The following is a 27709-nucleotide window of genomic DNA, read 5'->3' as shown; positions in this document are numbered from 1 at the left end:
CAAACATTATAACCAATAGGTAAGCCTTATTATCACACCTCCAGTGATCCATGTAACCAAGCTTAATCACTTATTATCGTAACCCAAGATCAACCTAATGCACAAGGAAAATTGTGCAACCTTATTAACAAGAATGAGAGACACGCTTTTTCCTAAGCTTGTGTTTTACATAGTAGAGATTCAAACCTGCCATAATCAAATATAATAACAAGGACAAGCTTAAACCAACACTACACAAGCAACCACACTAACCAAGAGGCTCAGTATTAGATGACCACAAGGGTTTTCTAGATCTTAACAAAGATTTGAGAGAGCTAAATCATGAAATAAGCTTAGCAAGAGACTAATAATTATCAAGGGGTGCTTAGCAATCAAGATGAGAAGGTAATGCAACTCACCTTGATGCATTTGGTGAAGGGGAAGAGTTTATACTAAGTCTCCAAAGTGAGAGCTAGCATTATGCATGGGATTTAGGCTAATGTCAATTTATAAGCACTTATTTAATGCCGAGTTTTTGTCACCACACCTTTACCACTTCACATGGGCTCGTTATAACTTCATATGGGGGTGTATCAAACTACTAAAAAAAGTTTTTCATTTATGAGGCTTCTTCTAAAATCCTCCAATTCCTAGTTCAAGAGTAACAAGGTTTTCAAATGGTTCCCACAGCTAAATTCCAACGTTTTCAAATGATTCCCAACTAAATTCCAAGGTTGAATAGTCATTTTTTATACTAATGTCTACAACCTTTTCAAATCATTTAAATTCATGGTGCTCCATCCTAGTCTTGGTTCTAACTATTTTTCCCACTTTCCCAAGGTCTAATTTGCACAGGTAAGATGCACGGGGTCTAGTTTAAATTCCCATTTAATGCAAGCAGATTTAATTAAGGTCTAGTTTTGCAGAGGTAAGATGTACGAGGTCTAGTTTAAATTCCTATTTAATGCAAGCAGATTTAATTAAGGTCTAATTTGCACTAGTAAGATGTACGGGGTCTAGTTTAAATTCCTATTTAATGCAAGCAGATTTAATTAAGGAACAATGTGATAGTGCCCTCTAGCATCCATCCTCCTTGAGTGTACACCCCTTTAGTAATTGTGGGGGACTAAACTGGTCATAAGAACCTTTCATATTCTCTAGGGCACCTGTTCGAAGTAGATATTTCTCATGTGCCTCTTCGGTGGTGCAATTCCTTGTCAGCTTAAAATAGGAAAAGCTATCCCATAAGTTAGGCTCTAGGGTTAAAATCTTGTAAAAAGTGAGTTAAAATTTTGGTTTCCAAAAGGTAGGGGCCTCTATAAGACCTTCGAACACTCCTATAGTTCACTTCATGAGTTTTTTGAAAAGCTCTAATATGACCATTTCTCACTCTGGCCAATTAGAGGGTTTTCTTCACATTACACCCTTTTAGAAATTCTTAAAAGTATTCATAGGCGAACAATTTTGAGATGTCACATGTATATATTTGGGTTTCGAATGAATATTTTTTGAAGATTTTTGTGAGTAGTCTAACTTCATGGTTTTGTCCCAACTTGTATCTTAAAATATCTCTCATTCAAGGTCTAAACAGATTTTTGCCTTCACATACAAGTTTCAAAGATTAAATTTTAAAAAAAATTAGGTAAATTTTCTCTCTAGAATTATCTTCTCTCTCTACTTTCTTACTACTCAAATCAAGGATTCTACTTATCATATTCTTTCAAAATTTGTAGAATATTGAGATGACATATTGTAATATATTACACGACCTCAAAATGATCTAACACAAATAATTAAGATACTCAAACCTACTAGGTGGTCCTAGTTATAAGCTACAACTCTAAAAATCTACCTCATTTGTTGTTCGGTTTGCGAGATGTTTACCCCTCTCAATCCTTGTGGGATCAAAAGAAAACTTTGCATTCAATTTTTTTCTTAAATTGAATTCTCTCTCTCTAATTTAACTTTCTCTTCTAGGTTCTTACTTGATAAATGAGAAGATTTTGACGTACCTATAAGATAGCGCATAGGGAGGGATCTTATAGGTTTGCATGAAGATCTGAAGAGGCAAGCAAAGGAAGGAGTACATGGGTAAAGTTAACTCTATCTCTTTCCCTTTGATTCACAAGAAAATCTCTACAAGTAGCTCTACTAGCCAAGTACATTGACAAGAGGGAGCACTATCATATTTTGGGAAGCCCTCTTTGAGGAAGGAAAAACAAACTCTATACTATTACATCTCTAAATTACATCAAGATAGAGGGGCCTTTTTTATGTTTTTTAAGACATCCAAAGTCATTTTAGACCTCATCTTTGGCCCTACAAGTTTTTCCCAAACACGGTGCAAAAATGTTAATAGTGATAAATTTTTATTGTGTTATGCTTTCGTGCATGTTTTGCATAGTCTGTTGTGCATAGTGATTGATTTGAAGTGCCTATATAGCCATTGAGACCCTAAAAACTTAAAGTGATGGAGAACTCTAGTCTTCCATTTTGTGGAAATCTCCTAGACTTGTTACTCTTTGGCACCACTTTTTGTGCTGCATATAGATCCATTGATGTACATCAGCAGACTCATGTATGCTTAAGATTTTAGAAAGAAGATTTGTATACAGTGTGGGGAGCTTCTAGGCCCACATTTTTCAAGCTTTAGGTCTATGCATGTGAATGCATCGTAGATAGATAAATGTATAGATAGACATACAGTATTGTGCTAGTCTATCTTCTCTTTCCCACCCCCCCTTCCCAAGAGTCCATACTCAGTATTGTTTGGCTTTCCAAGAATCTCTCTCTCTCTCTTTCTCTCTCTTTCTCCCATGTAGAAACATAAGCACATGTTTTCTCGAAACTCTTTGTCATGATTAGGCATGCACGCACGGATCATTTCTGATGCATTTATGAAGTTGAGTACACTAATTGTGAGAAACAGTAGTTTACAAGATAAAAACACCTTTAATCATGTGTAAAAATACATTGTTTGGCATCCAATGCATCAGAATTGCTCTTGGGGGGGTTGGGAAAGCTATGCCAGAACAATACGAATTTAGGCTCTACAATGGCGATGCAGGCTCAAAATTCACACTGTTCTGGCACTTCTCCCCTAGCCACTCAGGATCATTTCTAATGCATTTATAATGAAGTTGAGTACACTAATTGTGAGAAAAAATAGTTTACAAGATAAAAACACCTTTAATCAACATGCATAACAAGTTTACAATACCGCATGTGATTGTATATGTATCTTCCATGTAGATTACTGGAGATTGCAAAATTGTTGTGAGTGTAGAAATTACTATTGAAAGTGTCATTCGGGTAGTAGCGGAATATCATTTTTGTCATAGGTGTGAAAGTTATACTACAATGGTAACTATGGCTAACAATCTATTCAACATTGTGAGTGAGAAGTTATTTCAGGCATGGATGTTTAGGATGACAAATTTCCTCATGGGAAATATTGGGTATTCATTATTGGTGATGAGAAGGAGATGGATCTTCTGAAAGAAAGATGAGAAGACCAAGAAGGTCATGTACTGGCTTTGTATTAGTGTGTTGGACTATAATTTGTGATATACACGATGTAGTGACATACTCCATGATTTGTCATATACATGATGTAGCGACGTACCCCATAAAGGAAAAATGTGAGGAATTCATGTGTTTTTAGCATTATGTTGTCATGGTGGCTGAAAATGAGATAGGATGTTCATGGCATGATGCCTAAACAAAAGTTTATAGGTAGAGACTAGATTTGGCACACTTAAAAGTGTTAGTTTTCATTTATGTCTAGAAGTGCATTCTTAGGACATGGTGAAGATCATTCTAAACACTTTAAAAAAGAAGAAGAAAAGGAACCAAACATACGATAGTATCTTATGGTTGCATTAGGACAAGTATAAAACTAGTTTACATAAACTAATCAACCCCTAAGGGGCTCATAAGCCCAACACATTCTTGTTGTAAAAGTGGAGCATCATGGAACCTTTATCTTTTTACTTCATTAGTAAATTACACTAGTGTTGTTAGATATTATAAGTAGTTTATTTTTTTAGGCCTTATAATTTATATAGTGGGCCTTGTAAAGTGCCATGTGGCATATTATGGCTGCATAATTTAAAGTTCATAATGGATTTTGTTTGAAACTATAAAAATCTATGCAAGTTTGCTGCCATTTACATCCGAATTCACAAAAGTAGTGTATTTAAAAATACCCTTAGATGCACAGTATACAAAAGCAGTGTATTTAGAAATACCCTTAAATGAACAGTATGCAAAAGTAGTGTATTTAAACATACCCTTAAATGCACATAGTATGCAAGGTTTTTAAAACTGAACCCCCTTGTCCTCCCAAGTCATAAAATTGTTAAGAAGTAGCATAGATTGGAACCCTAATATATGGAGGCTTAGTACAAAGCAATGTATCTTAGTGATAATGTCTTTGACCTTTTTAGGCAAATGTCTTTGACCTTTTTAGGCAAATGTCTTGGTTCAAATCCCTTTGGCCGCAACCGCACGACGACACACCTATAAGTGATATATATTTGTGCAAATCCAAGCAAAACCAACGTTTATGGTGTTGTAGAGACAATCCCCCCTCCCCCAATCAACACCCTCTAGAGAGAGAAATACATATGCCCTTAAGAACTCCAATCAACAATATTTTTGACAACTAACTACAAGGAGGAAATAACATACACAACAAACTACTCAAAAACAAGAACAAGGCAAGAAACCATGACACAAAACATTAGAGAGAGAGAGAGAGAGAGAGAGAGAGAGAGAGAGAGAGAGAGAGGTGACTTGCAAAGAGAGAGAATCTATCTAATTGTTTTTATAAACTAATTAATTGAACTTTATTTTTTACAAACTTTTGGTCCCTATTAGCTTCTTTAAAAATTAACATGGGATAATTTTATGATTGCTGTGATTTTGGTTGCTTGCTATTTTTTTGGTGAGTAGAAAATCCAAAGGCCACATAATATATATTATCATAATATATAATATTATGTTAACGTATCGGATCAAGACCTTTTTTCCATTATTATTATTATGGGTGGTTCAATTCAATGGTTTATTCTATTAGTTAGGAGTTAATATTGGCTCACACGGGGCGGGGCGGGGCGGGGCGGGGAGGTGGTGGGCGCGGTTTTGTCATAAGCGCGGGTGGCCGCCTGCGAGGTGAAGTAGGAACCCAGCCAGGTGTGCGCCCGCGTGTTGGGCAGCTGGATTTTCGAAACCCACTTCTCCCGAACAACCCCGGTATCTTACACAAGCCATTATCGTTATTTGCGATGCGGTGGTGGCGGCGGCGGCGGCGGGGGCGGCTGATTCCCCATGTGGGCGTAGAATGGTGGTGTGTTAGGAAAAATTACTGCCTCCCTTTTATTAACTGTCACACGACAAAAAGAAAAAAAGCTACTCTTCCAACCAAGAGAAAAGTCCACTTTTTTCAAAGGTATCCAAGAGAGAATTCCACCCCTTCCAAGTCTAAAGCCTTTCAACAATCTACACATGGAATTATTGTAGACCCAAAATTTTCAAAGTCTTCCCTATTAATTTCAAGGTATGCCAAAATTTCAACAAATTAGATTTTTTCAATCTTAGACGTGGAAAATACACTATATGATTGTTTTTTCTAGCACCGAGTCAAGATTGACAAAGTGTTTTTATGCTAGCATCAACATGCATTTAACGGTTCTCACGCTAGCCCCCACACCATCGTTAATGTCTTTATAATACTAGTAAACCAACCCATGCTAATTGCACATAAGAAGGGGAGCTCCATAATTTTGAAAAAAAGAGTGCTTTGAAAAATGAGAATATTGTTGATCTTACGATTCATTTTCTCAAACTTTTTATGTTATAATTTTTTAATGTAATTGTCCCCTATATTTCATGCTAATTATTGTGTTCTTTCTTTTGTATGCTTTGCATAATTATTTTAATCAATTAACAATTATGCGTTAGTTTAGTATTTCAAATAACATATAATCTATATAACCTATAAAATCTTGTTATTTATCTTTACTATATTGTAAAATAGTATTGTTAATAATAGTTTATTAAACTATATATATTTATTATTTTGATATTATTTAATTTAATTCATAAATCAATCATTTTTATAAATATTTCTATACTATTGTTTTAGTACAAATAATTCACTCTATAACTCTATAACTTATGATATACTCTATTCTATTGTTATGTCCTACCCTACAAACCTACAACATATTGTGTTTATTTCCACCCTACAAGCCTAAAACTTCACTCAAACTTCATCTACTTCACCCCAAGCATAACAAGACACTTAACTCCCATTGTAGTCTCACTAGTCTATACATGACAATCCTCCAAAACATAAAGAACACACGTATCCTCCAAAACATAAAGAAGGCATATATCCTTGGCTTAGACCTCTATGAGACATCTACTTACATTTTCACTTGTGCTTGTTGCTATTTGCAATCTTGTTTCTTTAGTCCCACATGCTAAGTACTCATCATTTATGCCCACTTGCATTGTTTGTGCCTCTTCAACCAATGGTACATATTCTAATTGATCCTAAGGATCTTGTTTTCATTGATTAATAGGTCAAGACTATTAAGAGACTAAGGTTATGTAGAAGGGGAAGAGAAGGGTGTGAGTGTGAATGGACTTAAGGTCCACTAGCTCATCTATTTAAAGATGAGGCCATGAGGCATTTTGTATTTTTAGCAAAGCCTAGTTGTATGCATAAACAACTTAATAAGCAAGATATTGTTCTTGTACTGTTTGAGTCTCTCCTCTCCACACACTTGATCTAGCATGAGCACCACGTTTTCTCAACATGGTATCTAGAGCTTAGGTGATTAGAACCACTTGTGGTGATTAGAACCACTTAAGCAAGATATTGTTCTTGTACTGTTTGAGTCTCTCCTCTCCACACACTTGATCTAGCATGAGCACCACGTTTTCTCAACATGGTCTCTAGAGCTTAGGTGATTAGAACCACTTGTTGTGGTGTAGAATAGGTACAATATCTCCATTTTTTCTTATCTCTTCATGTGTGGAGCTCAACCTCTTGGCAGTGGAGGAGCTCGAGCAGCCTGTAGAAGCCATATCTTGAGGAGATTCCAACTTAGGAGATGAAGAGAACAACCGGGAGCATCATTTTGTACGGGTAATTGCGCGATTCCTCCTGGCGCTGTGCGACGGCATTCTCTCTGCAGCAACTGGGCACCTGTTTTCTGTTCCTGCGCACTGGTCGTACAGCCATTGCCGGCTGTAGACCACTATAAGGCAAGGAGCCTTAGGGATATGGTAGTCCATTGAGTGGAGATGCCACAGCTCTGGTTTGAGCTTCAACAAAGCTACGAGGCGCCGGCTCTGCAGACAAAAGACCAGGCTGCCCTCATTTTTTCCTTCAAGCTTCCATTAAAGCTTCATCTTGGCGATTCCTTCTTGCTCATATCAGCACCTCCTTTGCTCTAATCAATCAAGTGATGAAGTAAATGTTTGTTGCTGAGCTTTCTCTTGATTTTGAAGAGGTTCCATTCACATGAGGTATCCATAAGCCTCATGCTCAACAAGCTTCATCATCAACATCAACTTTCAAGCTTTCAAAGCTTTCAAAGTGTGCTTTTAAGCACTAATTATATTGTTTAATACTAATTACTCTGTTAATCCAGCAAAGGGAAAGTGTTCTTAAACATTAATAGTATTATTAAACACTAATGGTGAGTTAATTACCAAAATAAGTGTCATTTGACACTAAAAATGTGCTTTTTAGTGTTTTATACACACTAATGGTGGTGATCTTAATCACCAACCAAACTGTTCATTAACACTAATGAAGCCAACCCTCATCAAAAATCAGTAATAATTAAGCACAAACCCTAAGTGCTAAATCATATAAATTACTATTTTAATCTCCTATTTATGCAACATTCTCAACTCAATTAGGGTTGTTGCACTCTCATGAGTCTCTCTCTTTCTAATTAAACCTAAATATCATAAATTTTTGGTTTTTTCTTCTTCATAATCAGCCCCTTACTCTCTCATAAATCTCTTTCAATACCCAATGTCTAAGGACACTCAAATCAAGAAGTTCTCGGGAGAGGGCTTCCACACTTGGCAAGTTCTTCTCAAGTATAAGATGATGTCCAAAGGCTTTTGGGCCATTCATCTTTGGCACCAAGGTAATTGATCGAGCAAAGGCTGAAGATGTTGAAGATGATGAAAGGGCACAAGCCATCATCATGCTTCATCTTGAGATGAGGCACTCATCCACCATGTGGACTAGCTTCCCACTGCAAAGGAGAAATAGGATGAGCTTGATAAGCTCTATGCAGCTCGTGGTAAGAATTCTAAGATCTCACTCAAAATCGAATTCTTTAGCTTGGAACTCAAAGAGGGAGATGGCATTGGAGCCTTCATCTCTCACTTGAAGGACCTTATGGCTCAACTTGCATCAGTGAATGCGAGAATTGATGAAGATGATGCAGTGGCTGTTTTGCTCAAAGCGGTCAAGAAGGTGTACCCCACTTTAGTCACCACCCTGAAGAACATTCCTAATCCCACCATCGAAGGAGTCATTCAATCATGTCTTGACGAAGAAAAGAGGCCAAAGGGACCAGCTGAATCTTCAAGTGCAACCACTTCATCGAATATCGAACATGCCTTGTCACATCAAGTGGTCAAAGTAAGATGTGTCCATTGTAAAAAGGTGGGTCATTTGGCCAATAATTGTTGGGTCAAATATCCCAACAAAATGAAATGTAACAAGTGTAAACAAACGGGGCATATCACTTCTAAATGTCCTAACAAAGAGTTAGAGGCAAACTTTGTATCAGCCTCTACCTCTTCTGAGCATTTGTTTTAAAGCTCAATGTAATCACACCTATATTCCAAAACTTGAACGCCTAATGTTATAAAGGCATCCTATGTCCAATACCACCTATTCCATCCTTTCCTAGTTGGTATTGAGGGGGGTATTAAGAGACTAAGGTTATGTAGAAGGGGAAGAGAAGGGTGTGAGTGTTAATGGACTTAAGGTCCACAGCTCATCTATTTAAAGATGAGGCCATGAGGCATGGTACTCTTCGAGTATTTCTATTTTTTGGTTGCTATTTTAGGATTGGCATTATGAGGCTCAATCACAACCGGTGACCCTGTAAGACATTCAACCAAGCTAAGCATGCTCTCCTGAGTTTGCTTTTTGTGTTCTGTATATGTCATATGATCATTATTATTTATTTGGGGTGGTTGGGTGGGATCTAGTTTCTTGATTGGTCTATGTGGTGCACTGAGCGAAGAGTAAGAACTGGTTTCATCCTCACTTAGTGATGTACTAGAACTTATTTCATTCTCTGACTTTCTTTCGTTTGTTAGTTTTTCACTATGTTTACCCATGCGACGAGATCGAATTTTCTTTTGGGTTTTTGTATCCTGTGTCGCACATATGGGTGTTGTGGTTTGTGTTGTGGTCTTTGAGGTGGATGCTTTTGCATCATGTATAACTTTTGGGTCTTTTGGGATTATGTCCCCTTTTGGGTCTTTGTCCTCCACCACCACAGGCTCCTTTTCCCTGTCTTTTAACTCGACCATGGTTTCAAAAGTTTTATGTCCTTTGTTTTTCTTGGGTTTAGAAGGTTTTGTTTTCTCTTTTGGGTACTGTTTTAAAGCATGTTCTTCTACCCATGTTGAGGTATTGTCTTTTTCTTTCCTTTTTTGACTGTTTCTTGTGCCTTGGCTTGTAAGCATGTAAGCACATTCAAGGGCATCGTAAGCATGTAAGCTTGTAAGCATGTAAGCACATTCAAGGGCATCGTAAGCATGTAAGCATGTAAGCACATTCAAGGGCATCGTGGACAATTGCCTGTTTTGTACACTTAAGATGTTAAGAGTTGTATTTTGTGAGACAAGATAAATTGAAGCAACTCGTCTTAGGCAATCTTGGAACATGTGATCAATGCCACATCGTTCACGCATTAGTCACAAGGTGTCAGTGACTATGGGCATGGAAGTATTCCAAACTGTGCAGTCTACCACCTTGTGAGGTCCACGACAATAGAAACACTGAAGTGTCCGATTAACTATTTCTTGAAAAGGCTAATCATGGAGCCACACATGTAAGAGGATATGGAACCACATGCATAAGAAGATTTTATGAAATAGCTAATCATGGTAATATTTGAAGGCAATACATAGGATGGACAAGACATGATGCCCAAGGAAGCACATCTTCAAGCTCGTGGTTCAAAATTGTTATTTGATGGAGCAAAAATGTCAAAGTTACATGCTTATAATCGCTATATGCTTGTAATGTTAGATGTGAGTGTCTCAAAATTATACAAGTGATCCATATATTCTCTTTCCAATTTCTCTTTCTCTTTCTTAATCTCATCCTCACATCACATTGTCACAGGTCATAATTTGCAAGGTTATTAAAATATATAATATTACCAGAGAGAGACTGTATGCCCAAGTCACAAGATGATGCAAAGAAGATTCTAAGTTCCATCGATATGGAATACAATTTGACTAGAGCGAGTATTCAAGCTTTGCAAAGAAGATTCTAAGTTCCATCGATATGGAATACAATAGATCAACAAGTATAAAGAAAATACTAAAGTGGACTATGCATGACTAGAGCGAGTATTCAAGCTAGTAAAAAATTCATATTTTCAAACATTAAAGATAGATTTTCAAATGATCCTAATATAACTAAATGGTATTACGTAGACCTTGCTACTATGCATGTCTTATTTGTGGACCTCGATTGGATATGCATCATTCTCCAACCCTAAAGAAGATGATATATTAAGGGCACGTAAGTTATCTTCCATTGTATCATCCACTATAGGATATCTTCCATTACTATAGGATGGAAATCTCAATTGACCATCTCGTAGAATGAAGGCAAGTGATTGATTGGAATTATGGAAAGTTAACGGTAATGAAGAACATGTAGATGGAATGAAGAGAATCATCCTTTTTCACCAAATTCCTTACTAGAATGATTTATTTCTCTCTTGGATCCTATGCATATATTCAAAAATGTTGAGAGCATCATTTGGGAACATCTAATTGGAGATAAAGATAGTAAGGGCACTTGAGATGACTTGAAGAAAGTTGAGATGAATTAGACAAAGTAGTCCTACCCGACCCCAACACCCTAGATTTTATCCAAGAGAGAGGAGAAAAGAGTAAAGAATTTTATTGCATCCTTTTAAATACACCAACAACGAGCATTGTCTTAAGGGATCATTTATTGCAAAACAATAAGAAGCTCAGTGGCCTAAAGTGTCATCGACTAGCGTAAGTTTTTATAGGTATATACAACTAATTTTCGCTCTCCTTTCTCACATATATATTCATTAATAACATAAATGTGTCACATTGCAATTTGTGCTTCTTATTGCAATTAAAGATTGCATAAATGAAGACATTAGAAGTGCTTTTGACAAGATCCATGCCTTAGTTCAATGAATATTCTTAAAGGAGATAAACTCATTTTACAATTAAAGATACAAGAATGAACTCCTTAGAAGTAGTATGTTAAATTGAGAAGCACTTTCCAACAAGTATTCTCATAATTCAGATGCACTTGCTTGTCCATGTAGTTGAGAAGGTTGTAATTGCTAGCACTCCTTATAGTCGATGGTGGATGTTTTTCTTAGAGAGATTCATGAAGACCTTGAGGGGGCTTATTTGACAAATGGAAAGGATATAAGGGAGAGCATGGCAGAAGGTTGGTAAGTACAAGATTGATTGGTGTACATCTCAAAGTTTCTTAGAAAAAATGATCATGATATTCCTCGACTTTGTCACAGCAACAAAGAGTTTGAATGGATAGTGAAAGAGGTACCACAAAGAGGATGAACGGATAGTTGGAGAGGTACCACGAGAGCCAAAGGGTTAGCTCGTAAGATGGATGAGATAATACGAGACAAGATCAATAGATTTTATATATTGATTTCTCCAGAAATGACAAAATGGCTTCATAGATATAAAGAGGCGCAAGTGGTGACATTAAATACATGAAACAAATTCATGAGAAGACACAAACATCTTCGATATCCTCTGAGCTTGCACAACTCTCTATCAATATGCCACTTAGATGGCTATCTAGAATAACGAAAGCAAGAGAGGATGGTGAAAGGATCAATAAGCAAGAGATGGAATTTGCAAGAGGATGTGATTAGCATGTACGTAAATCAAACTAACACATCCATATTTAAAAATTAATTTTCTCGACGACGTAGAATTAAAATACGCTCTCTTTAAAAGTTTTTTTTTTGTATATGTAATATAGCATCAAAATATAAAGAACTATGGTTGCATGGATGTCATTTTCATGTGAAGCGAATGAATAAGAAAAGAGTAGCTTTTGATTGTGGAGTAATGGCAAACTTTGTACAAGAGAGTCGCGATCTAGTGCTAGTGAGTCAAATATTATTCTCTCCAATCTTGATTATCGTAGAACTATACAAGTTATAATTAGAGTGAGATTTAGGAAGTTTGACATGTTCATTATTGATATGCAATGGTTCAAAGTGGTCACACCAATGGTCCAAACATAACTGTGAGAAGAGACAAAAGTGGATTTGTTGCACAATTGACTCCACTAAGTTATGGACAGATCTCCGGGATACATTTGTACTGCCACAATAATGTGAGCAGGTATACTTGTTATAATTTATTAAATTATATTTTATAACATCGTGCACACATAGTGAGAGAATAATACTTAGAGAGAGAATAATGGGTAGTTTTTTAACCAGACCCTTCAAATTAGAAATGGTGGTACGTAATTCAAGTTGCTCCTCATAGTAAACAATTTTTTGAAGATAGAGACTTGGAGGCGGAAACTATTACTACAGAATCTCCAAGGGAAGAAGTAGACCAAACCTTGCATACAAATAAATTAGTAGATCATGAAACCCAATATTTACAGATGATAAGAGATCACACTCATGATCATAATGAAGAAATTCATGATGATGTTGAAAATCATGATGTTGAACATGTGATGCCTGATTAACTTCTATCAAATCCAAGTCTTATAGTATCTCCTCAAGTGCCAATGAACTACCTTTTAATCATACACTAGGCCAATGAAGAGGAGCCATCTAAATGCTGAAAATAGCACATCTATTAGCTGTCTAAAAATAAGTTGCATGCTTGCTTCTACAAATAGCACATCTACTAGTGTAAAAATATAAATGTTACTTCTACCTTATGAGTGATATTTCTTTTGTGTGAGAGTGTGGGTCTCCTGTGAAGCGAATGATCTGACCCCAAGGTTTCTCCTTGGGATTAATCTCCAATGAAAAGGTGCTGGTCTAATAAATAGAGTAAGTACGAAGGAGCCATTACCTGGTGTTTTATCGTTGTATTTCTAGAGACCTTCTAAACCTAATTCGGGACTTCTTCAGCGATCCAGTGAAAGGCGGACTCTGCGAGTATTTTTGACAGATGCGAGAACGCCGCCGCCTCCTCGGACTCCTCATTTGCACCCAAATTCAATGAGCTGGAAGAAGCCACCATCGTGTCAAGTGGTGGTATGGAGGTGATGGGGTGAAGAGTTTCGCTAGAGACAGGAGGCAGACTGTTACGTGAAGAAGTAGTTGATGAGGCGGTTGTTGCTGTGGCCGCATGGCTGCGCCAAAATTGGTCGTACTTAGCACCTTCAGCCAGAGCGGCGCTTTGGATGGATGTGGAAGAGAGGGAGACGGGAGGAGGGGGGAGGTCGTGCGGGAAGTTGAGGCGAGCAGCGGCGCCGCGGAGGTGGTGGGCGGCTGTGTCATAAGCGCGGGCGGCCGCCTGCGGGGTGAAGTAGGAGCCAAGCCAGATGCGCGCCCGCTTGTTTGGCACCCGGATCTCCGAGACCCACTTCCCCCACGACCTTTTGCGAACCCCCCGGTATCTACCTGAGCCATTATCATTATTTGCCATGGCGGCGGCGGCGGCGGCGGCGGCGTGTTGGCGTAGAATGAAAGACACGCTTGAGGCTGGAGGTTTGAAACAGAATGGGTTTTACAAGCCCCCATTTTTAAAGAGGTCAAACGTCGCTCACAATGACCCACATAAGTCTTCTCTTTTCAAACTGGTGGGCTTGACCTCCCCTTCGCAAGCATATAATCCTCAGCTCACAATGACCCACATAAGACTTCTCTTTTCAAACTGGTGGGCTTGACCTCCCCTTCGCAAGCATATAATCCTCATTTTTTATTTTTTTAGAGTAATAGGAGTCTATTTCTCCTCGAACCTCCAAGTTGCCACCCGAACCTTCAAATTCTTGCCACGTGAAACTCTTATTCTTGCCACGTGAAACTCTTCCTTTCTGTAATATGCATCGAAGACTAAAATCCACTCATTTCAAAGCATACAATTGCGAATGACCCATATGCGCATTTTGATTTCAAAGCGAATGACCCATATGCGCATTTTGATTTAAGAAGAGAGAGAAAAGAGAAGTCTTCTCTTTTCAAAGGTAATCCGAAGGCTAAGCAAACAAACTTTTTTCTCTTGGTCTTTGCATGTTTTCCTTTCAAAATTCGACACAAATGTTTGCCATGGAAAACACAGTACATGATGGTTTTTTTCAATCTTAGCCATGGAAAATACACTACATGATGGTTTTTCTAGCAGTGTGAGTCAAGACATAGAATGTGCTTTAATGCTAGCATCAAAATGCGTTTACTTATTCTCATGCTATCATCACGATGCCGTCATCAATGCCTTCATAATACTAGTAACGAACCCATGCCAATTACACATAAGGAGTTACTCCATAATTATGGAAAAAACATTGCTTTGAAAAATGAGATCGGTGATCTTACGATTCATTTTCTCACATTTTTTATGTTGTCATTTTCTATGTTATTCTCCCCTATAGTTCATGTATGTGTCTTATTGTATAAACTCTATATATTTAATTGAATTAGTTAATAATTATGTATTAATTTAATATATGAAATACTATTTATTTTATAGGCTATAAAATCCTGCATTAGGCGAAATATGGACTCTCATTTTTTCCCCTGAAGGATTTCCACACCTCCTTTCTCTAGAGAATTGGGCTCATGGTGAAATTTTTGTAAATCAAATCAAAAGTTGATGGAGAATACACATTTGGAACCTACTCATCGAGACCTTTCCAATGGTATACAGCAAAGTTTCCCATGGGAAACATGCCACATCATCATCACCAATTTGGGGACTTCTTGAATAGTTAAAATTTCACATCACCACATCATTACCAATTTGCGGACTTCTTGAATAATTAAAATTTCACGTCATCACCAATTTGGGGCTTTCTTGAATAATCAAAATTTCCCATCATGCTATATACCATTGGAAAGGTCTCAATGAGTAGATTCCAAATGTGCAATCTCCACCAACTTTTGGTTTGATATAAATTTCACCATGAGCCCATATTTCTAAAGAGAGGAGGTGTGGAAGTCCTTAAGGAGCAAAAATGAGAGTTCATATTCGCCTAATTTTATTTATCTTAATTATTATGTTATTAGTATTATTAATTATAGTTAATTAAAATATATATTAACTACTCTGATATTGTTTAATTTTATTTATAAATAAATTATATTTTATTTTTATTTTTATACTATTATTATTGTAAATAATTCACTTTATAACTTATGCCAATATTTGTACATTTTGTTGAGTTTTATCTAATGAATTTATAAACTTTGATCTACATTACTACTTATGTTACTAGGAGTTGTGCTCTATTAACCTCTAATTATATTCTATTCTATTATTATGTCCTACCTTACAAACCTATAACCTATTAGTTTATTTGCAACATTCTACTATGCCCTACCCTTTAATTCCCTTTCCTCAAGTATTCTTTCTTGTATTTGTCTTAAAATTGATCACTTACACTCTTTAGGATGCTAATCTTAGATGAGCTGTGTCAACATGAGGTAGCGTCACCTTCTGCTACACCCCCTAGTCATGTGAGTGCATTTTTTAAATTAATTCCCCTTGCTCAAGTATGCTTTCCTATATTTGTCTTAAAATTGATCACTTTTACTTTTTAGGATGTCAATCTAGGTGAGTTATGTCGATAGGTGTCTCAGCTCACTTTGGAGTTGCACAAGAGCATAATCAGAAGCTGGAGTGCCAGAGAGAGTCGGTCTGTGAGGTGGATTACTAAGGGAGTGGGCTAGACTTGGTAAAGATACATCCCACCATCATGTGATGCCAATCATTGCAATCTATCCCTTATCGCCAAATTCTCTAGTTGTGAGACCATGTGCGGATGTCAGTTTTGTAGTTTGCAAAGTTTGTCTCGGGTGAGTTTTACACGTGGGGGTGGTACATATTAGGGTGCCACCCCTAGTTTCATCTTTACTGCCTTGTCTGCTCCTTGGTGATGAGATTGCGACTTGTCATAGCAGTATAGGCTTTGGCATATATTGCCTTAAATTGGAATAGACAACTTGTATCCATGGATGCCCATCGGTAGCATTGACCACCATTGATGACAGGCTATCCTAGATATCATGGCTTTTTATGGATATGTTACAGAGGATTTGCTAGAGGATTTTGAGATTCCTATAGAGATGGATTTTTCACTCGAGGAGAAGGCATAGAGAGCAAGATGGACCCCATCAATGAGCTTATTTCATAGGCTTGATAGGTGGCTTTATGCATCATAGCTGGAGTGGCTAGAGCTTGGTGCATATCGCAGAGCTAGAGTAGGGAGCTTGATGGACCGTGGGCTCAAGGATGCACCTGAGCTCAGTGGAGTAGTCTACACGTGGCCATTTTTCTATCAGGGTGTATGATGAACTCCAGTTATGGGAGGTGAGGCACACACATAAAGCTAGCTACCTATGGTGATGAGGAGCTTGGTGATGCATCTTGCTTTTGCTGCTACACATGGTGAGTCCTTAGCCACCATGACAAAGGAGCGTCTCACTGAGAGGACCATTGTAGAGCAGGTTGTACAGGAGCTAAGGAGGAGGCAACGGCACACTATCTTGGAGATTCCTCTTAAATGAGGATTAGACATCATGTATATGTAAATGCCATCATGTTTTTGTATCTACCAATTGTGTATTCTAGTTGTATTTGTGACCTCATATTTCTATATATGACATCCACTAGTTGTATCTGACATTTTGTTTTATATATTGTACTATGTCATCTTTTTCCATTTTATCTTTTTAAAATTTTGTATAAGTAAGATGCCATGATCTTGGTTTTTAAACTAGCTCTTTTTTGCATAGGGGACCCCTTGGGCACTATGCAAAAAAGAGCGAGTAGCAACACACTGCCACACCCATCTGATGTTTGATGGGTGTGGCAACACACTGCCACACCCATCCGCCGATGTTTGATGGGGGTGAAACTTTGCAAGTGGGGGGAGAGCAACCTCATGGAACCACTTGTTGCAAACTATCACCCCCACCATTGGACACCACTAGACACTCGATGGGTGTGATGTCCTACCTAAACCCACTCTTTTTTTGCATACGGGACCCCTTGGGCCATATGTAAAAAAGAGCAGGTGTCATAGTACATGGTCACACCCATACGATGTATGGGGATAAAACTTTTCAAGTAGAGGAGAGAAGATCCATGGACCCATTTGCAAAGTTCCACTCCCATCAAATAGCGTATGAGTGTGATGCATTTGATTACCCACTATATGTATGATGTACCCCAAACACCATGCCCCAAATTTCCAAACATAACCATGAGAGGTTAGACCTTTAAGTTGTAAAGATGCATGTTTTCAGGCCACCTTTAGGGCACCCAACTATCAAACATTGTGCCCCTTATCTTGCAACCATCCATGTAACTATGTGTAGAAAAATCTTGCAATATAGAAAAAAATTGCATGATTTCATAATATTCCTCATTGCATGAGTGAAGGGGGAGGGGTGGATCCTGTAAGACATATATACAAAGCTAATGTTTTGAGGTTACCACATATAAAATCTAATGTATTAAGGTTACCACATATAAAATCTAATGTATTAAGGCTACCACTGTTATGGCTCACCCTAACCCTCCTTGAAAAACATCCAAAAAGAGATAACCTGGTGAACCGCAACTATCGTGAGGATCTTTCCAATGGCCGAGCTCGTAATACTTGAGGTCTCCAAACTCTACAACTCCTTGAGAGAAGCAATTCCACCGCGTCTCCCATGAGCATTGTCACACTGCCATGTTGCACTATGGGGTCCTTGTCCCTCCTCTCACCTCACTTCACTCACAGACACTCACTAGCATGCATTAGGGAGAGAGATTAGCAAGAGCAAGACTCAATTGTACAATGGGAGATTATGTTGTATTATGAGAGAAATTCACTTATATACATGGGCATAAGTGTTCACACTCACTTAAACTATGGCCGACTGGGTACTTTAGGCTCAAAAGAGGCCTAATGCTATTAAAATGACTACTCTCATAATATATCCATGAAGTACATCACTTAGGACTTCATCCTAACTTGCTACCACATGCTCTTGAAGTGGGAATCGCCATAAATGGGAAGTTCAGGTGTGAACAGAGCTGATCACGAGAACTTTTTACTACGTGATCCTAGCAGGGTTTTTTCCCCGTGAGAACACACCCTTAGTGTATTAGCAGCCACGTTAGCCCTGCAAGGGCTACTAATATGTTATACTCCACTCGCTCATTATTCATTGAGCTTGTGTGTGTGTTTTGTTTGTGAGTCTGTGCAATGCATCTCCTTTCACATGCAACATTGGTATCAGAGCCTTGTTATCTTGAAGATAGTGCCTAGGGTTTAGATTCTGGTTTCACAGCCAATAGCTCTTCGCTACTACCAATCACTGCCACAGTTCATTAATCTGCAACACTATACATCTTGGGTAAGGACCTGTCTTTTCTTGAGTTCTATTTTTTTCATCCCTTTTCACTATTTTTTCGGTGTATCTCATTGGCGTTTGCTGTCAATTTTGTGCCCTCGCTCAGTTCTAGATCTAGGAATTCTTTCCTTCTTTTGTACATTAGCATCATTTTTGTTCTCAGACCTAGTCTGTAGCTTAGTCCCTCGCTTTCTTTATTCAGTGTTTGGCTTTCAGTCTTTAGCATTCAGGACTTTTCTCTCCATCTTCAGCACATGGCTCTTGACTTTCAGCATTCCTCACTTCGCTCTAACCTCAGAAGTTTGTTTTTCTTTTTTTTTTGGTCCGGTTTTTGAAAAACCGAGGGTTAGTCTCTTGTCTCCAGACATTCGTGGGCGAGGCCCCGAGTGGGAAGCTCTGCCAACATTCGTGGGCGAGGCCCCGAGTGGGAAGCTCTGCCCCCCTACGTGCGAGGTTGCTACTTCCGCTACCAGCACTCCAAAGTTTGATGTGCAGAGGGGGCAGGGATGTCACACGACACCACTACCATTTTTTCCTTGAATGTAAGGGAAAATGACACCACTGCTTTTCTTCCCTTAAAGGTTATGGGAGGCCTTGAGAATGGCACCACTCCTATTCTTCCTTGACTCTAAGAGAGAATGGAAATCATTACATTCTCCCATTCAAGGTGACAGGAGGCCTAAAGAATGGCATCATGCAATTCTTCCTTAAATGTAAGAGAGAATTTGGTAGTGGTGCCATTCTCCCCTTTAAGGTGATGGGAGGCCTTGAGAATAGCACCACTGTCATTCTAGAACGTAAGGGAGAATGGGAGCACTACCATTCCCACTTCAAGGTAATGGGAGGCCTTGAGAACGGCACCACTGCCATTCTTCCTTGAAGGTAAGGGCGAATGGAAATGGTGCCATTCTCCCCTTCAAGGTAATGGGAGGCTTTGAGAATGGGAGTGGTGCCATTCTCCCCTTTAAGCTGATGGGGTGCCTTAAGAATGGCACCATTGCCATTCTTCCGTTCAAGGTGATGGGAGTTTTTTAGAATGGCACCACTACCAGTCTTCCTTGAATGTAAGGGAGAATGGCACCACTGCCATTCTTTCCTTAAAGATTATGGGAGACCTTGAGAATGGCACCACTGTCTTTCTTCCTTGAATGTAAGGAGAATGGCAGTGTGTATCATTCTCCCCTTCAAGTTGATGGGAGGCCTTCAGAATCGCACCACTTTCATTCTTCCTTGAATGAAAGGGATAATGGCAGTGGTGCCATTATCCCCTTCAAGGTGATGGGAGGCCTTCAAAAATGGCACCACTGCCATTCTTCCTAGAACGTAAGGGATAATGGAAGTGGTGGTATTATCCCATTCAAGGTGAAGGGAGGCCTTGAGAATGGCACCAGTCCCATTCTTTCTTTAATGTAAGGGATAATGGAAGTGGTGGTATTATCCCATTCAAGGTGAAGGGAGGCCTTGAGAATGGCACCAGTCCCATTCTTTCTTTAATGTAAGGGATAATGGCAATGGTGCTATTCTCCTCTTCGAGGTGATGGGATGGAGGGCCTTGAGAATGGCACCACTACCATGTTTCCCTTTATGGTGATGGGAGGCCGTAATAATGGTAGTGGTGTCATTCTCTCCTTTAATCAAGGTGATGAGGCCTTGATAATGGTACCATGACCATTATTCCTTGATTTTAAGGGAGAATGGCACCACTAGCGTTCTTCCTTTAATGTAAGGGAGAATGGCAAAGGTGCCATTCTCTACTTCAAGGTGATAGGAGGCCTTGAGAATTCCACAACTGCCATTATTCCTTGAATGCAAGGGATAATGGTTGTTGTTTCATTCTCCCCATGAAGGTGATGGAAGGCTTTAAGAATAGTGTGACTGCCATTCTTCTTAGAATGTAAGGGAGAATGAAAGTGGTGCCATCATCCTCATAAAGGTAATGGGAGGCCTTGAGAAAGGCACCACTGCCATTATTCCTTGAATATAAGGGAGAATGGCAGTGGTGGCATTCTCCCCTTCAAGGTGATGGGAGGCCTTGAGGATGGCACCACTGCCATTGTTCAAAGAACGTAAGGGAGAATGGAAGTGGTTCAATTCTCCCCTTCAAGGTCCTTGGATGGGAGGCCTTAAGAATGGCGCTCCCCCTCCAAGGTGATGGGAGGCCTTTAGAATGACACCACTGCCATTCTTCCTTGAACGTAAGGTAGAAAACACCATATTAGATAATTTGGGAAAAATCCCATTCCCATTTGAAAAATGGGAGCATGGTGAACTTGTCCAAAAGTTTGTCAAAACCCCCTCATGTGACATATCATCGAAAAGATCTTGAAGAGTAGAATCTAAATCTATGATCTCCGACAAATTTGGAGTTAGTATGTTTAAGATATGTCCAAAACTATATGGAGTAATTGATTCCCAAAATGTGAGATTTTTCCCAAATTACCTAATATTGACTTAGAATGGAAATGGTGACATTTTCCACTTCAAGGTGATGGGATGGAAGGCCTTTAGAATGTCAGACATGCCATTCTCCCATTTAAGGTGATGGGAGGGCCTGATGAGGGCCTGATAAAGGTAGTTGTGCCATTATCCCCTTCAATCAAAATGATGGGATTCCCTGAGAACAGAACCACTACTATTATTCCTTGAATTTAAGAGAGAAAGGCTGAGGAAAAGCAGTGGTGCCATTGGGCCCCCCCTCTTCAAGGTGATGGGATTCCTTGAGAATGGCTAGAGTTCCATTCTTCCTTGAATGTAAGGGAGAATGGTAGTGGTGTTATTCTCCCCTTCAAGGTGATTGGAGACATTGCGAATGTCAGCTAAACTACCATTCTTTCTTGAATAGTAGTGGTGTTATTCTCCCCTTCAAGGTGATTGGAGACATTGCGAATGTCAGCTAAACTACCATTCTTTCTTGAATGTAAGGGATAATGGTAGTGGTGCCATTCTACCCTTCAAGGTTATGGAATTGGAGGCCTTGAGAATGGCAGTGGTTTCATTATCCCCTTTTAGGTGATGGAAAACCCAAAAATCACAGTGGTCCCATTCTTCCCTTTAATAAAGATTATGGGAGGCCTTGAGAATGGCATCGCTTTTATTCTTCCTGGAATATATGGGAGACTGGTAGTGGTGCCATTTCCCCCTCCAAGGTTATGGGAGGCCTTGAGAATGCCACCACTACCAGTCTTACTTTAATACAAGTAGTGCCATTCTCCCCTTCAAGGTGATGAGATGGGAGGCCTTGAGAATGGCATTACTTCCATTCTTCTCTTTAGGGTGATGGAGGCCCTAAGAATGGTAATGTTTCCATTCTCCCCTTCAATTAAGGTGATGGGAGGCCCTGAGAATGGCATTGGTGCCATTATCTCCTTCAATGAAGGTGATTGGAGGCTAATCTCCCCATGAAGGTGAAGGGAGGCCTTGAGAAAGGCACCACTACCATTATTCCTTGAATGTAAGGGAGAATGGTTGTGGTGCCATTCCCACCTTCAAGGTAATGGGATGCCTTGAGAATGACACCCCACTGCCATTCTTCCTTAAATGTAAGGGAGAATGATAATGGTGCCATTCTCCCCTTGAAGGTGATGAGAGGCCATGAGAATGTCACACTGCCATTCTTCCTTGAACGTAAGGGAGAATTGTAGTGGTGCCATTCTCCCCTCATTGTTATGATGGGATGGTAGGCCTTGAGAATGCTAGTGGTGCCATTCTCTCCTTAAGATGATGGGAGGCCGTAGAGTGCCATTTTCCCTTTCAATTAAGGTTTTGACAGACATTAAGAATAGTAGTGGTGCCATTCTTCCCTTCATCAAGGTGATGGGATTTAAGGCCTTGAGAATGGTAGTGGTGCCATTCTCCCCTTCAAGGTGACGAGAGGCATTGAGAATAGCACCACTGCCATTCTTCCTTGAATGTAAGGGAGAATGGCAGTGATGCCATTCTCCCATTTAAGGTGATGGGATGCCTTTGAGATGGCATCAATGCCATTCTTTCCTTAATGTAGGAGAGAACGGAAGTGGTGTCATTCTCTTCTTCAAGGTGATGGGAGGCGTTGAGAATGGCACCACTGCCATTGTTCCTTAAATGTAAGGCAGAATGGCAGTGGTTTCATTCTCCCAAAAATGAAGGTGATGTAAGGCCTTCTTACTAGAATGTAAAGGAGAATGGTAGTGGTGCCATTCTCCCATGAAGGTGATGGGAGGCTTGAGAATAGCACCACTACCATTCTTCCTTGAATGTAAGGGAGAATGGGAGTGTGTTCACATTATCCCCTTCAAGGTGATGGGAGACCTTGAGGATGGCACCACTACCATTCTTTAAAGAACGTAAGAAAGAGTGGCAATGGTCCCATTATTCCCTTCAAGCTAATGGGATGGGAGGCCTTGAGAATGGTAGTGGTTCTATTCTCCCCTTCTATCAAAATGATGGGATACCTTGAGAATGACACCACTACCATTATTTCTTGAATGTAAAGAAGAATGGCCGTGATGCCATTCTTCCCTTCAAGGTGATGGGAAGTGTGTTGAGAATGGCACCGTTGCCATTATTCCTTGAATGTAAGGGAGAATGGAAATGTTGCTATTCTTCCCTTCAAGGCAATGGCATGGAAGGAGTTGAGAATAGAGTCATGCCATTTTCCCCTTTAAGGTGATGGGGGGCCATGAGAATGGCAGTGGTGTCATTCTCCCCTTCAATCAAAATGATGGGATGCCATGAGAATGGAACCATTGCCATTCTTCCATGAATGTAAGAAAGAAATATAGTGGTGCCATTCCCTCCCTCCCTCCCTCCCTTCAAGGTGATGGATGCCTTGAGAATGGAACTAGTGCCATTCTTCCATGAATGTAAGAAAGAAATATAGTGGTGCCATTCCCTCCCTCCCTTCAAGGTGATGGATGCCTTGAGAATGGAACTAGTGCCATTCTTCCTTCAATGTAAGGAAGAATGAAAGTGGTGTCATTCTCCCCTTCAAGGTGATGGGAGGCCTTGAGAATGGCAGCCATTACCATTCTTCCATGGACGTAAGGGAAAATGGCAATGGTGCCATTCTACCCTTAAAGATGATGGGATGGGAGGCCTTGAGAATAGGATTGGTGCCATTCTTACCTTTCAAGTGATGGAAGGCCCTAAGAATAGCAATGGTGCCATTCTTCCCTTCAATCAAGGTGATGGGAGGCCTTTAGAATGGCATCATTGCCTTTCTTCCTTGAATGTAAGGGAGTATGGTAGTGTTACAGTTCCCCACTTCAAGGGATGGGATGCCTTAATAATGGTACCACTGCCATTAATTTCACAATGTAAGGGAGAACAGCAGTGGTGTCAATCTCCCTTCAAGGTGATGGGAAGCCTTGAGAATGGCACCACTGCCATTCTTCCTTAAACATAAGGGAGATTGTTAGTGGTTTTGTTCTTGTTAAAACCCTAAATATCTCTCTAGCTAACAACTATACATAAACCAAGCATACAATCGTCCACCCAACCACCCCCGAGCCCAAGGGTGCACACATAAATACAATGAAGTACCACATACCTTACCTTAGTGTCCCATACCACCAAGAGATATGACTTCACTCCAGCAGCACACATAGGTCTAGAATGAAATGGCAAGAGAGTAGACACAATGATGTACACAAGAGAACATCCCTTGACAGTGCCCCATGCCCCAATTATATAGGAGGGCCCTCAAGTGACTCTTAACTCCCCATTTCCATGTGTGACCCTTGGTTGCTTGACCTTAACCTCAACCGAAGGAGGGTAGACCTAACCCTTACCCCACTAGAGCATGTTCCCATGCTCACATGCCTAGGGTGGGTTGGCCTCCTAGTATATGCACATATAATGTGCATGTAAGATTCCTCCGTCCCCAGCCTCTCAAAATGTCCAGCATCTTCCCCTGTAATCAATCCCTCTTCAGAAATATAAAAGACTTGTTTCTAACTGTTTTATCCTAGAGAGAGAAAATATTCTAGAGAGAGAATATTCAGATTTTTAATATTTTTGGATAGAAAATTATCTGATCTTATTAAAATAAGTTTCCCTGAAACAGAAATTCAAAAAGAACTTTTCAATGTGCAATTGGAATTAATTGGAAATGGGTATAAAGGACCTTAGCCTAAGGGTCTAGATTTTTAGAAATTTTTGCATTATGGTCCAATTAAGGTTTCTATGGGCCAATAGCATCAATCCATGTGTAGGGAGGAGATAAATCCAATTTTGTAAAAGAAGATACCCAAAAATGAGTAAATGCTCACATAAGATGAAGAGTTGAAAATGTACAAGGTTCATTAGTAAAAAACTATGAGCAATATTAAAAATAAGAGATATTTTGGGTATAATGATTTCATATTGACACTATGTAAGGAAGGGGAGTTCTTTAAAGAAGGTGCATATTTCACATAAGATGAAGAGTTGAAAATGTACAAGGTTTATTAGTAAAAAACTATGAGCAATATTAAAAATATGAGATATTTTGGGTATAATAATGCTATTTTGACACATATGTAAGGAAGGGGAGTTCTTTAAAGGAGGTGCATATTTCACATGCTTGAATAAGTTTTAAACTCATAAAAATTGAGATATTTCATCTCTCCTCTCTCCTAATTCAAGTCTAGTTACAAAAAGTTAGCTCAACTGACCTAAAAATGGTCAAAAATTGACCAAACTGAGTTGGAAAATTCTAGAATTAGTTTGTTTGGTTAGGAGCTCAATTTTTCCTATAAATAGAAGCCTCTCCTTGTTGAAAAAAATATATAGTGTTTATGCATCGTTACTCTACTCCACCTAACCCAAGAACTGTGAATTCATTAATAATTCACTAGTTTTTGGAGCTTCCCTCTTTCTTTAATCTCCATTAGTGGCTCCATCAACATACTTAACCAATTGATTGGTTGGGGGCCTCTACCGTGAACAAAGAATCAAGCAAATTGTAAGGTAATTAGTGAATTTTGATCATTTTCTATAATTTCTCAATGTTTCTCTCTTCTCAACCCCTCTCAAGCTTGAGAAGCTTAATTGGTATGGTTTTTTAAATGCTATTGAAGTTAATTGGTGAATAGTAGTGAAGAGTTACATAATTTGATGAATGCTATTGAAGTTAATTAATTAATGATAGTAAAGAATTACATAAATTTCTAATTATGTTTAAATTCTAATGGTTTTTATGTAATTTCTTTCTCTCACTCAAGAAATGGTCATACTCATGACCCATTCTCAATCCAAATGAAGCTTTTCATAAAGCTTTTCCTTAACCCAAGATTAAGCTATGCTTGAGGCCAAATTAATGGCTTTTTTCTATGCTTTTAGTTTATGTATGTTGATGATTCAATCCATTATGGATTAATGATCCAATTAGAGATCATTTTAATTATTTCCTTAATGATAAGCTTTATCCCTTAGAAAAATTGAGATTTATCAGTCATAGTAGCGGAGCTATGGTGGCAAAACTTTTATAAAAATTACACATAAAATAATTTCATTTAAAGAATAAAAAGAGGACTTCCTACCATATTCTAGGAATTATCATCCTAGATTAATTGAAAGAAATTCATTATAATCATGGAGAAATTGAATTTTTATATTATGCATAAAGGATAAGTTTTTATATCAAAAGTGTTACTTTTACCATTTTTATTTTCATGCATAGAAGTATGCATAATGGATAAATTTTTATATCAAAAGTGTTATTTTTATCAAATTTTATTTTCATGCATAGAAGTATGCATAATGGATAAATTTTTATATCAAAAGTGTTATTTTTATCAATTTTTATTTTCATGCATAGAAGTATGCATAAAGGATAAATTTTTATATCAAAAGTGTTATTTTTATCATTTTTATTTTCATGCATAGAAGTATGCATAAAGGATAAATTTTTATATCAAAAGTGTTACTTTTATCATTTTTATTTCATGCATAGAAGTATGCATAATGGATAAATTTTTATATCAAAAGTGTTACTTTTACCATTTTTATTTTCATGCATAGAAGTATGCATAATGGATAAATTTTTATATCAAAAGTGTTATTTTTATCAATTTTTATTTTCATGCATAGAAGTATGCATAAAGGATAAATTTTTATATCAAAAGTGTTATTTTTATCATTTTTATTTTCATGCATAGAAGTATGCATAAAGGACAAATTTTTATATCAAAAGTGTTACTTTTATCATTTTTATTTCATGCATAGAAGTATGCATAATGGATAAATTTTTATATCAAAAGTGTTACTTTTATCATATTTGAATTTCATGCATAAAGGTATGCATAAAAGTTGATTATTTTATTATAAAAGTGTGTCTTTTATTATATTGAATTTCATGCATAGAGGTATGCATAAAAGTTGATTATTTTATTATAAAAGTGTGACTTTTATCATAATTGAATTTCATGCATAAAGGTATGCATAAAAGTTGATTATTTTATTATAAAAGTGTGTCTTTTATTATATTGAATTTCATGCATAGAGGTATGCATAAAAGTTGATTATTTTATTATAAAAGTGTGACTTTTATCATAATTGAATTTCATGCATAAAGGTATGCATAAAAGTTGATTATTTTATTATAAAAGTGTGTCTTTTATTATATTGAATTTCATGCATAGAGGTATGCATAAAAGTTGAGTATTTTACTATAAAAGTGTGACTTTTATCATAATTGAATTTCATGCATAGAGGTATGCATAAAAGTTGAATATTTTATTGTAAGAGTGTTACTTTTATCATATTGGATTTCATGCATAGAGGTATGCAAAAAAGATATTCTTTTTATACTAAAAGTGTGATTTTCATCATAAATGGATTTTATGCATAACTTAGATGCATAAGAGAAATTCTTTTATTCTAAAAGTGTAATTACTACCAAATTGAATTTATGCATA

The 27709-nt window shown here is 38.1% G+C and overlaps 1 protein-coding gene across 1 annotated transcript; it reads right to left on the bottom strand.

The window, feature by feature from the left end:
• Positions 1-12964: 12964 nt before the first annotated feature.
• LOC147614812 (uncharacterized) lies at positions 12965-13936 on the bottom strand. The gene has a single exon (XM_086779786.1). It carries the CDS (start codon positions 13915-13917, stop codon positions 13378-13380), a length of 540 nt encoding a protein of 179 aa, XP_086635912.1. The 5' UTR covers positions 13918-13936; the 3' UTR covers positions 12965-13377.
• Positions 13937-27709: the final 13773 nt, after the last annotated feature.

Source organism: Cibotium barometz, chromosome 41 (assembly GCF_041138505.1).
Source record: "Cibotium barometz isolate CiBa-2024 chromosome 41, ASM4113850v1, whole genome shotgun sequence".
In the NCBI taxonomy this organism is placed as follows: Eukaryota; Viridiplantae; Streptophyta; class Polypodiopsida; order Cyatheales; family Cibotiaceae; genus Cibotium; species Cibotium barometz.
Note: the sequence above shows the minus strand (reverse complement) of the source record. Positions and strands in the feature narration are given on the sequence as shown.